The sequence below is a fragment of the Mastomys coucha genome, unplaced genomic scaffold (assembly GCF_008632895.1).
Source record: "Mastomys coucha isolate ucsf_1 unplaced genomic scaffold, UCSF_Mcou_1 pScaffold9, whole genome shotgun sequence".
Classification (NCBI taxonomy): domain Eukaryota; kingdom Metazoa; phylum Chordata; class Mammalia; order Rodentia; family Muridae; genus Mastomys; species Mastomys coucha.
In genome coordinates, this window is record NW_022196915.1 from 37,564,224 (window position 1) to 37,577,258 (window position 13,035).

At 43.2% G+C, this 13,035-nt stretch overlaps 1 protein-coding gene across 1 annotated transcript; it reads left to right on the forward strand.

The window, feature by feature from the left end:
• Positions 1-9,688: 9,688 nt before the first annotated feature.
• Eddm3b (epididymal protein 3B) lies at positions 9,689-10,265 on the forward strand. The gene has a single exon (XM_031362673.1). The coding sequence runs from the start codon at positions 9,689-9,691 to the stop codon at positions 10,136-10,138; it is 450 nt and encodes a 149-aa protein (XP_031218533.1). The 3' UTR covers positions 10,139-10,265.
• Positions 10,266-13,035: the final 2,770 nt, after the last annotated feature.

Below are 13,035 nucleotides of genomic sequence, written 5' to 3' on the forward strand. Positions count from 1 at the left end.
AGTCTGTGAAAGTGATGCACAAAGAGTTATGTGCCCAAAGGGACCTGGTCACTCCACAGAATGGAACATGCCCTATACCTTACACTGTGCATCAGCTCTGCCGGTGGAAGTGGAAAAGCTCACAATACAAAATGGACTCACTATGTCAAGAACCTACAAGGTGAGACAAAGATGTGCATAAAGAAGCTTGTATGTGCATGCCTCCATCTGTAGTCCAGGCAGGCTTTGGTTTTGCACCGTCTCCCACATAGCTGTGCTACCAGGCCCAGCTTCACCATGTATTTCTGAGGTATCCTCAAATCTTGCTTGTTACCTTGTAACAGGTCTACCCCCAGAACTTGTCAGTATTCCAGATAAGCCAGGACCATTACGTGGTAATGGCTGTCTCCAGCAATGAACTGATGCCATCTTTTCCTTTGTGCTCCTGAGGGAAATGTGCTTTCATTTTATCTTTTAGAGACAGGGTCTCACTATATAGCCCTGGCTGCCCTATAACTCACTATGTAGATCAGGCTGACCTAGAACACACAGAGATCCACCTGCCACTTCCTCTCAAGTACTAGGATGAAAGGTATCTGCCACCACACCAGGCTATGAGCTTTTCTGAAGCCGTTCACCCATATTTATTTTGCTTTAAAATGTTTGTTTTTCCTAATTTCCTCTACTGAGTTTGTATTAGTGGGTGTTCTCTACAGGATCAGAACCATTAGATTATATTCCTAAAGCTAGCCGCTAACGATATAGACTGCTTGGAGACCTCAGCTGCTTGACAGAGGTCTAGCATATTGACATCACAGATTCACAATTCTCCAGTCTCCTTTGACTTTCATCTTTGATGATTTTCACTATGTGTTGTGGGAGTTTCCGTATGCCTTTCTCCTATGGGAAATTCTGTATGAGCTTCGTAGACGATGTGAATGTATAAAGTGGTGGTCTCTAAACAAACACAGAAACTAAAGATTTATGGTTCCAGAAACTCTTAGGCACTACTTACACTTGGTAACGAGGATAAAAACACACAATCTAGAGAAACAGTTGTCCCAGACTCATAGTCTGAGGCCTTGTTAGTTGAGCGCAGGAGTTTAGTTAATAAGTACAGAGTAGTGCCCTTAATTAACTCACTGGGTACATGACTTACAGGGTGAATGCCAAGGTCTGATATGCTCCAGCAGAAGCAGATTCTGTTAAGAAGGTAGACTGGCTTGACTCCCTCTGCCACATACAGGAACAGACATACAGGAACAGACATACGTAATGGAAGAAGAGTAAGTTATCAGGACACTTTCCACTGGAAGTATATGAGGAAAACGGGCCTACATCATAAGACTAAGGCACATAAGAATGCAATTAGGAGACAGTTCAGTGCTTATTGTGCTACATGGTATGAACACTGCATCATGCCCCTAGAAGGATGAAAATTGTTTTTATGGGTTTGGTTCTCAGGGCTGAATGTTTGATACCTCCCGACCTCAAAGGCTGAGAATGTGCAGGAGGAAGTATAAAGGGGCACCTGGTGGGGTTGCTGAACTTTCAAGAGCAATAAGGACTTAGGTACTTGCTGAACTTATTGATTTTGCTTTAAAGAAAAATACTGTAATAAAGTTGATGAGCTCTTCTGGATATTGAATAATATGGATAAAATGGGTTAAAATCAATCTATGAAAAAAGATCATACATTTCTTGGAATCATTAAGTCAGCTTTCAACATTACCTGTGATTATCCAAATACAGAGTATTTTTAAAAACCTCCTTGAATAAGTGCTCTTAAATGCATCAGCCTTCCTCAAAGATTTATTTTTTTATGTGTATGAATACACTGTAGCTGTCTTCAGACACACCAGAAGAGGGCATTGGATCACATTGCAGATGGTTGTGAGCCACCATGTGGTTTGCTGGGAATTGAACTCAAGACCTCTTGAAGAGCAGCCAAGTGCTCTTAACCATTGAGCCATCTCTCCAGTTCTTCAACCTTCCTTCTAGTCCACTACCCACCAGAGGTTGTCGAAAAGAAAGGTTAATTGGAAATGAAGATTGTGGACCTGTTTAGAAATAGTTCTTTGGGGATATTCTAGTATTCATTATCAACAGTCCAGTCCTCTAGTAAAATACCAACATGAATGAGCAACAGCAGTTCAATCCAGAAGAAACCTCGAGGCTCCATCAATCAACCTGAGTCCATAGAAATGGTAAAATATCATGAGGAGTTCTTTGGTGAGTTACTCTCTACGAAGTCACAACAAGTGAGGATCAGCAAGGAAATGTAAGGTGAGTAATCAAGAATGTCCTCCCACTGTCTGTAGGGTCATATTTCTATTCTTTCTAAACATCAACTGTCCTCTCACATGTGTGCTTCAGCAAAACATTTTTTCACATGTCTGCTTCAACAATCTTTCACATATCTGCCTTGGCAAAAGATACTCTCACCTGTGTCTGCTTCAGCAAAACATCATATGACATAACTAAGTTTCTGAAGAAATCAGAAATTTCCACTTCAGAATATAAATTGTGTAGACTCCCCCCCCCCAATAAATGCAGAAACTCTCCTGATTTACCCTTAGATGGTGTCAGTCTCCTTCCCTTTCCAACTCCACACTCTGGGACCCACTGGAGCTGGACTTTGGCACACCAAGGACTGTTCCCTTACTTGGACACTTCTTCCTGAGGCTGACTACCAAGGTCAAGCTACCAAAGCATTGAAGTTCAGCAATGAAAAGCCCCATTTGGTTCACCTAATTAACATGCCCAATTAAAATTAAACACCTCATCCTAACACAGGATGATACTTTTATAAGCTGCCATTTTCCTATGGGCCACTTCTGTCTCCTCTCTATCCAGAAACAGTCCTTTGTCCCTCTGGGGAAATATCCCTTACGCCTCTCCCTTGCCCCTTTCCTCTCCTCTCCTCTGTTCCCTTCCCCTTCTTCTTCTATCTCCTGTGTTTGGCCCCTATACCTTTTCTCTGTCCCTCTGAGGCAAATAAATCTTCCTTGTGCTGAGAACTTGGCATAAGAACTCAATCTTGGGGATCCTGAGCCAATACTTTTTCTTTTATACATTATGATTCATAATAGTAGCAAATTATGAAGTAGCAACAAAAGTAATTTTATGGTTGGGCACCACCACAGCACAAGGAACTGTACTAAAGGGTTACAGCATGGGGAAGAAGGAGAGCCACTGCTCTGCAGGATCAACAAATCCACTTACTCACAATGCCATCTCTCTGGTCCCCTGTCTTGTACTTCTTACACTTGTTGCCTGTTGTTTGCCAAATAACCTGGATACACACATCTGAGGACTAGATGAGACCCTGAGTGGATGTGTATTGTTGACATGAGTACAACCATGTTAAGGAAACTAATGCCTCAGACTCAGGGAGCGGCAATGCCTTCCCTGGCTCAGAACAATGGGAAGGGCTTCTCCTGACCTGAGCTTGGATGTTGAAAGTGTGTGCAGAAAGGACCAATCCACAGCTGCCTCTTTCTGGATGACTTCAGCCTGAGATCATTCTCCTTCAGAGACCCTTTCCCAAGATCAGCTAACACACTAACTAACTAATCTAACTTCCTTCCCAGTCTTTCTCTGTATAACATGATAAGTTTCCAGCCACTGCCAATGTGTCTCCATCAGAGCACAGAGCCCATCTAACCCCAACTTTTCTGTGCACGTGTCTGTTGTTTCTATGTTCTCCACTGCCCCACAGATGTCAATCCCAAAGCTGAGCAGGTCAATAAGTAATGACAGGAGACAGATAGGATATTCGATATTCTCCATTATCAGTGCAGATTTGTTCTTCATTCTGTAGAAAGGAAGCATTCCAGAAACATTCTAAGTGATATGGCCATACATCTACCTGCTGGCAGTCTGTTCTCAGCCTTTCAATCTAGATGTCATCCAAACAGTGGTTCAGGAGGAATTCAAGACTCGGTAGGTAGCCTTGGTGGGTGTGAACTTCCCTCCAAGTACATAAAGGGATGATAATGACATAAAAACGTAAAAACAAGATAAATACCAGGCTGATCACTTGGACAGAAGGACAAGACTAGACTGTGGAGTGGTTTGTTCAGGTTTTCTAGAAAATACACTTAAGTGAGAGAGACAGATTTCCCTCTGATTTCCCAGACAGGCAGCTCTCTCAATACAGCCGAGTTTAAAGATTCAAAGGCTTGCATTAATTCTGACAGGCATTGAGAGCCAAATGCTGATTTCAGGAGCACTGGCCTAGTCAGTGCAGCGAAGTGACAGCCAGTGTTCAGAGAGCAGAAAAAGAACTGAGTTTAATACAAACTCCATCGCGTCATTACCCAATAGTTTCCGGTTCTACCCCTTATTGCTTAGAACTCCTGAGAGCTATTTTTGTTTGTTTGGGTTTTTTTTGTTTGTTTGATTTTGTTTTTGAAGTAGAATCATAGTTATTCAAGATTTTTTTCCACCAAATATGGGACTAGGTCAAATAGGCAACATCCAACTGGTTGAGAAAGACGAGGGCATGGTTGAGTGAGGAGTGACACTCTGGAGACTGTTTTATCAGTGGCGAAAAAAATAAGTTTAGTAAAACTAAATGGAATTACATGTCAAAGCCTCAAGCAGAAAGGAGTCTGGGAAGGCTATAAAGAATGCCCATGCGTGGCTGCCTGGATGGCCTGTACGTTCTGTTTTCTCTCCATAACAAACTCCTCTCAGCTTTCTCCTGGCTGAACTATTTCTGACAAGGCAGAGGGCTGCCTGGCATCAGCTGTCTCCACCAATGAGCAAACACCTACTTCTGTGTCTAGCTCCTGGGACTCATGAGAAGGTCAGCTGGAGTCGCTGGCACTCATGAGAAGGTCAGCTGGAGTCGCTGGCTAGAAACACTTGGGGGCTTGCAGCTACAGGTTTCTTCATCTCTACCCAGCACTTTCCCTGCTAGTGTTTGAAGGAATTACTAAATTTTTAGCTGTGGTTTGGTGAAATTTAAAAAAAAATTTCTAACATAGTATTCCCAGACCCAAGGACTGTTTGTTGTCTGTGAAGTCCTTGGGGACCCTGAGAACACAGCTTAGGATCCTTGGCAGAGACTTCTGGGGATACTTTCACCAGCTGCATCAGGAAGTCCAGATCTCTCTCTGACTAATAGAAGAACAAAAATCAATCAATCAATTAATCACTCACTCACTCAATCAATTGAACAGTGGAAGAAATATCAAAGACTTCATCGATGGAGATGCCATCTTAAAAGAATGTGATTAGGAAATAGCTCAAACTTTACATTCAAAGGAAACTACCCATCACTGAAATCAGAAGTCATGAACTAAGAAACTTTTGGAAGAGAGAGAGAGAGAGAGAGAGAGAGAAAGAGAGAGAGAGAGAGAGAGAGAGAGAGAGAGAGAGAGAGAGAGAGAGAGAGAGACCAAAAGAGAGCAAGCTAGCTGTAGGAAGCACACCCCTTAAGAAGTTTCCAGAAATAATGGCCACCTTCACACCCTGAGTTATTTTAGTACTTTCACATGTCTCCAGCTACACAAGGGCACTGGCTCCCATCCAGTTTAATTTGCTTCTTAATATGGCTGTATATGCAAGAGGCCTTTGGAACTTTTGCTTTAGAGTAGAGTAGGATTTGCAGATGTATTTGTAGAAAGTATGTTTCTGAATTTAAAGTGGGTCATCTTTTATTTGAGGAACACTTGACCGGCCAGCTGACAGTAGAAATGCCTGTGGTAAGATAACTCTGCACGTGATCCTGAAGCAATGACAGGCATCAGTGCTGCAGCTTCCTCTCACACACGTTCTTAGAACTGCTGGCTGATGCTCTATTGTACTATAGGATAACTGAAGAGAAATTCGCCTGCCATTTACAGTAAGTAGCAGCATGGATCATGGACTTCCACGTGGTTTCTGGCCACAGACATCAATCAACATGGTTTGAAGTGGCAGTCATCACATCCCCAAATTTTTGTAAACATTTTTGATGGAGTTTTTTTTTTAAGTAGTGTTTGTTTGCTTTGTTATATGAAGGAATTCATTTATTTAGAGATCCTTGAATCTTCCCAATCTGGAAGAAATTTTCTCAAGATGATTCTCTAAGACCCAGACACAGCAGCCCTCATCATTCAGGACTGTAAATGACTCTCTTTTACACTTAAAGCATGATTCCCCACTCCTGGGCTTTAGCTACTTTTATGGAGTGAGCTGTGCCCCTTCCACCAAATTTGCATATTGGAAGCCACTGTAATACATTTACAGATATGGCCTACGCCAGGGTCCAACTGAGGTCACACAGTGCAAAGTTGAATTTGAAGCTCTGACAGGAAAGGATTTGCTTTGTTCTGAGCAGAGACAATAAAGAATTAGTGTTCTCCTTTTCTTTTTCTCTTTTCATATCTGTCTCCCTGTCTTTACTTCAACTCCTCTGTCCTTACCACACACCATACAAGTGTAGAAAAGTCTATGTGAGCATACAACCAAATAGCAGCTCTCTACAACCCTCCAAGAATATTCTTCCAGAGACTGCCCATGCTGATTCCCTGTCTTCTGACCTCCAAGATGGAGGTAAGATAAAGGTGTATATTGTTTAAAAAAATACTATAGGATAGATACTTTGAAAGACCATGGCTTGGACTGGGGAAGTGGGTCTGTAGTAGAGCATTCTCCTGGCACATTGAAGGCCCTGGAGTGCAATTCCCAGCACAACAAAAAAAAATTATTGCTCCCTTTCTTTTGAATGAAGAGAAAGTTTTATTGCAGGTATGAGACAGAGAACAACCAGAGCCAAGAAGAAGGAGAAGAAGAAGAAGAAGAAGAAGAAGAAGAAGAAGAAGAAGAAGAAGAACAAGAAGAAGAAGAAGAAGAAGAAGAAGAAGAAGAAGAAAAGAAGAAGAAGAAGAAGAAGGAGGAGGAGGAGGAGGAGGAGGAAGAGGAGGAGGAGGAGGAGGAGGAGAAGGAAGGAGAAGGAGAAGAAGGAAGGAAGGAGAAAAGGAGAAGGAGGAGAAGGAGAAGAAGGAAGGAAGGAGAAAAGGAGAAGGAGGAGAAGAAGAAGGAGAAGGAAAAGGAGAAGGAGAAGAAGGAGAAGGAGAAAGAAGAGGCAGTAAACCAGCCAAAGCAAGGGCTAGAGTAACAGGGTATGGAAAAAGTCATGCAGGTTATAAATTGCTTTCTGTCCTAATTTGTTTCACATCTCAGCAGGTCCTTTTCTCTTTTTTTATATCTGTACAGTCTCTACTTGTATTTAGGTCTTTAGTAACTTTTGCAAAACTCATTAGAATGAGTTCTGGACATCTGTGCATTATGATTGCTATTATTTTTTCCGGAGACTTATCTCTATTTTATAGAAACTCAGGTGCTCACAAAGTCCTCTCCCTGTCACTCAGACAGCTAGAGACTAGGAGGATGTACAGAATGCAGCTGGAGCCAACCCTTGACCCTGCCAATCAGCACAGGATTCCTGATTGTTCCTGGGATGCTCAGCAAGAGCTGGCATCCACAGGTATGAGTTGGTGGATTATTTGTTTTGTTTTGTTTGGCAGGGTTGCCCAGGCTGGCCTGAAACTACTGAGCCTCCTGCTTCCATTTCCCACCCAATAAGATTACCACACCAGGCTTTGAAAAACAAGTTCTAATATAAACGATGCATTCAGACATTCCCATGCCAAGGCAAACTGGAGAGAAACTCCACCAGCACAGATGAACTACTCTAGGCCCTTGTTATATTAACATAAATACATTGTCTCAACTTATCTACAAATTGCACTTTTGACCATGCACGCTCACTTCGTGGTGACATTGACATATTTCACATCCTTGACAAACTTCCTGCAGAATATGGCCTAGCCATTCATGGACTTTCTTGCGAAAGCTTAAAGTTTTAGGGACAGATTTCTGGTTGTGTCTTGAAAACTCCTGACCATGCCTCTCTGGAGTCACCTCTCCCCAGCGCTTTGAAGTTCCTTTGTGGCTGTAAATCTTTCTTTGATATTTGCAGACCTTGCCTAAGGCTACTCTCAGGGTGAACCGGAGTGTTCCACATGAGGAGATGCAGAACAGGTTCACATAAAAATATGCTCCTGACCCTGCCCTCCATGCCACTGCCCCCACAAACCCAAAGCGATGCACTTTCCGTGGTCATTCTTTTTACTTCTGTGGACTTTTCCCCAGAAAGTTTCTTGGGAGCTCTGAAAAGGACGCAGACTCTGCCCTTCAGATCTCCATACCTCTGTACCCACCATAACCAGCGACGTGTGCACTCATTAGGTAAGTTAGGACTGGTGTGCAGGAAACTTGATTGAAAGGTCAGAAATCATTGGGAAGAGATTGACTGACATTTTAGTGTTAAGGATGAAAACTGTCCAAAGCCATAGAAAACAAGACAGCATTAACCCCACAGATGTGGCTCCCCACCTACTCCACCCTTGTCTAGTCTATCAAAGTAATTTTGTTGGCTCTCAAAAGTCTATCAGGCCCATATGCAGTCAGGGTTTGAATAAGGTGAAAGATTTACCAGGGCCAGGGACACTCAAAGTAAATGAGGGCGGACTCTGTTTAAGCAGAAGTCTTTTCAAACACTGGACTCTATCTTTTATCCAGTGTCACTCCTCCAAAGCTAGTTTTATTTAGTCTTGGTGTTTAGTTGGTTGAAACAATATTTCAGACCTCAACAGGCAGCTCTAACAAACATGATGTTTTTGAATGAATATGGGATATGGTCCTGAAGAAAAGGTGTGAGAGTTTAGAAATGGTGTTGTATTTCCTCTAGATTTGGGAGAAATGTTATAAGGAGGTCAAGAGAGGAGCAATCTGTATGAAGTGCAGCCCTGGCTACAACTTCAGAGAACCTAAGTCATCGTTATTGGCAATATCTCTCAAGCAGTTACTCTGTATATTCCCTTCAATGTCATTATCTTTCCACTCTGAAGAGAAGTCTTTTGGACTTGAACTTCTGAGCATTGACGACTTAGTTAGAGCCTGTGAGAGAGCAGTAGGATCCTTCCATTGCATAGAAGACTGTTGGGGAACCTTGCTGTTAAAGTAGTAGTCCCCCATGACTGGATGGCTCTCTGAGCTCAGCACAAAATTCGGGGGTGGGAGTGGGGAGGGGAGTTGGCAGGGGGGATTCCCCTTTTCAATCAGGCTTACCTGTTTCTGTCTGTCTTTGTCTGGAGTGTCCCTTGACTGAAAAGTGACCTTATACCTAACTCCTCGAAAGGCTGCATAACTCAGATTACATCCCCTGTTCTGGCTTCACACCTGCATGATAATTTAAGTGTTGTACTGTATAACCAATTAGCCCCTCCTGCTTGCTTGAAGCCATGACCAATTAGCCCTTTCCACCTGTACCCCTAAAAAGGCCCTTATATACCCTATCCCGAAACAATGAAATAGACCCGTCTCCCTGCAGTGGTCCCTGGAGGTCATTCCGTCCATACTCCCAGCCTCTGTTCCCTTTCCCTCCTCAGGCTCCGAGGAGAAGGGGGGAGGGTAAAAGAGAGGGCATGCAGGAAGGACTTTGAGTTTTCAAAATGAATCCCATCTTCTTTATGCAATTTTACTCTTAGCTCACCCAGTCTGCAACATTGTTTTTATTTGCAGTTAACTTTAGTAGTTAATGAATGTTATGTTCTCTAGGAAACAAAATTATGAGGAATAGAAATTTAAAGAACAGCCCAGCTTACAGGGCAGCATCTCAACATTTTCTTTTCTTTTTCTTGTGGCCATTTAGATGTCCCTGATGTCTGCTCTGATGTCCTCTCTCAAAGCTTGGGACCTGCTCCTGCTCCTGCTGTGCCTGCAGCATAGCCTACCTGCACAAAGCACTTCCAGGAGGCAGTTCCTGGAACACCATCACCTGAATCCATACAAAGCATTCAGTGTCTACAACTGTGATGTCCTCATGACAGATAAAGCTCTGAAACCGAAGCTCTCACACCCGTTTGTTTATATGACATGGTACAAAGTTGAGCATATATGCATTGGTAGCAACTGGAAAGATCGCTACAAAAATTTATATGTTTGGGCTCAGACTCCCATTAAGGTCCTCAGGTGCCAGTGGGAGAGTTTAAAAAGTAGATACACAGAGAGAAGGAGCTACAGCTATGTTCAGTTCCATTGTAATGCTGATGGGTATGTCGACAGCATAGAGGACATGAAGGTTCTAGAGCCCATCTTGTAGAAAGTCTTACCAGCTCTGAATGGCTCTGAAAGAGCAGTGAGTAGTTCTGAAATGTCAACCCCCCTCACTCATCCCTCACTCCCCCACCCCACCTCCTTGCCCACCTCAACCCTCCACCACCCACCCTCGACCCCTATCCTCCACCCCACTCATCCTCACCCACTCCTCACTCCTCCAACCCACCTCCCCTACTCATCCCCACCCATTCCTTACCCTCCACCTCCTGCTTATAATAATAGTTACTGTTACTTCTGCTTTGCAATTGTCTGTCAGTGTTTTGCAGTCACATTGATTCTTGGTTTTATAATCTTGGTATTACAATCATGCTTGTGGGTTCTCTGCCTAAAATAATGTTCCTCCCTTGTTTACCTGCTTTTATTCACATTTTTCATGACTCGGTTCTCTGTTAGTGTGACAAAGTGTTTGAGAAAAAGCATTCAAGGGGGAATTTATTTGCAACCTAGTCTCTGGGCTGGTCTGTAGTCTGCTGGCTGTGTTGTACTGGGGAAGAGTGTGGCAGAGCATTGTGGTAGGGAAATGTGGAAAGTAGAAAGAGAAGGAAGGGGAAGAGTATGGGGACAAGATATGACAATGGTGGCTCCAGTGACTTAATTCCTCCGTGTGGGCCCCAGATCCACTCAGCTATGAATTCAGTGGCTTAATCCACTGCCAAAATAATGACAGCCTTCATGACCCAACTGGCAAATAAGCCTTCAACACAAGATCTCATGTGAGGACATTGGACAGCCAAACCATGGCAGCATCTTCTCTTGACTTATCCAAGATGTTTCCTGATATCATCAACTTTATGCCTATCCAAACCAAATGATCTTCCCTCCCATGAATAAATTGTTATTCCACTGTGTGTCATACATGCACATGTTATATGTGTAGGGTTTGTTTTGTGTATTGGTGTGAGCAATGCAGTTACATGTAATATGAGGTTTTACTAGATGTGAATATCCTACATTTAGGCTCAAGGTATATTTATGTATGCACCTGTGTATATGCAATATACCTCCATGCTGAGGTAGAGCCAAGTTTTGACTTGGACAATGGTTGTGGCAGCACCTTTACTTCTAGCCAAATGGAATGGCAGGGCAGAGGGCAACAGACAACTAACCTGTTGGGTAATATAACATGTAAGTCTCTGACTCATAGTCTAGGAAATTTGTGGGATTTTTTTCCCACTTTCTTATCCTTTGGCTTGGAATTTTAATTTTGTCTTTGATAAAACATACATGAAAAGTGTTCCAATCATTTGCTGTCCCTGACTGGAGAAGATGTCTAACATATTAAGATATTAAGGATGACGGAGAGATGTCGCTGTCCAGCAGCAACATAAAAACAGTAGGTTACCTGGAATATGAAGTTAGAAATAGATAGGAAAAGATAGAAGGAGATATGAGAGAGTGGCCACAGACATACCTACCCACGTGGAAGGGTAAAAATTAGACGGGAGACTTTCTGCTCAGCCATCTTGGTTCTTTTATAATAATCCTTTGTTCTCCCAATAGATATATTACCTGGGCCAAAAACCCTTCCCCCAAAATACGTCAATGTAACAGTCCAATCAGTGACTTCCTTGTTACTCTGTGGGGGTGGGGCTTTTGAATGTAACTGGAACCAGGTTTCGCTCAACAGGTGGGTAGCCGCAGCTCTGGGGCCCAAGTGGCACTGTTTTGCTTTCGATACTGTCCGGGCTGTGGGGAGGGAGTCCACAGAGAGAGGGCCCTTTACATAAGAGAACTTGTTGCTCTTCCAGAGGTCCCAAGCTCAGTTTCTACCACCCATAATAAGGGGCTTACAACCATTTGTGACTCCAATTCCAGAGCACCCAATGGCACCTGCACTCATGTGTACATAATCACATGCAGCCATACACCTACACATAGTCAAAAATAATAAAAATAAATCTTTTTTAAAAAATCCTCAAGACAGACATCAGGCTATAATTAATGTGGAAGCCATAACCATTGCCTGATCAAGAATAATCCTGCCTAGGATGTTGTGCTGACTAGTTTTAAACCAACTTGACACATGCTAAAGTAGTCAGAGAGAAGGGAGCCTCGACTGAGAAAAAAAAGCCTTCATAAGATCAGGCTGCATACAAGGCTGTAGGACATTTTCTTAATAAGTGATCCATGGGAGCAGGCCTAGCCCATTGTGGGTGGAGCCATCCCTGGACTGATGGTCCTGAGTTCTATACAGAATCAAGCTGAGCAAGCCAGTAAGCAGCACTCCTCCTCCATGACCTCTGCATCAGCTCCTACCTCCAGGTTCCCACCCTGTTTGAGGTCCTGTCCTGACTTCTTTTGATAATGATGAGTGGTGATATATGAAAGTGTAAGCCACCTAAGCCTCCCCTCCCCAGGTTGCTTCTGGTCATGGTGTTCTAATAATCAGCCTGACTAAGACAGAGGTCAAGATGGTTCAGCAGCAGATATAGAGGTCGGAATGAGAATATCCCCGTAAGTTCCAGTACTGGAACACTTAGTCCACAGCTGCCGGTGCTGTTTGGGAGGTGATAAAACCTTTCGGCGGTGGAGCTTTGTGGGAGGAAGTATACCATTGGTGCATCTAAATTCCAGTTTAATCTCTCTGCTTTCTGACTGTGGTTGAAGTTGTGATATCTCAGCTTCCTGTTGCAGCTACCTGCTGCCATGCATCCCCATAATTATGGACTCTCTCCCTGGAACCATAAGCCACAATAAACTCCTTCTTCCGTAACTTGCTTCTGGCAGTGGCCATTTGTTGCAGTCACAGAAAAGTAACTGATCCAACAGGTAAGTGCTATTGTCCACAGGCCTCAAGACCTCTGACCCCAGGAAACCACTCCAGAGGTAGAAAGAGAAAACTAATGACACAAAATTGTCTCTGACTTCCATATGCACCAT

Bases quoted from the DNA above. Each gene is read 5' to 3' on its own strand.
- Eddm3b (XM_031362673.1), top strand. From the start codon at position 9,689: ATGTCCCTGATGTCTGCTCTGATGTCCTCTCTCAAAGCTTGGGACCTG.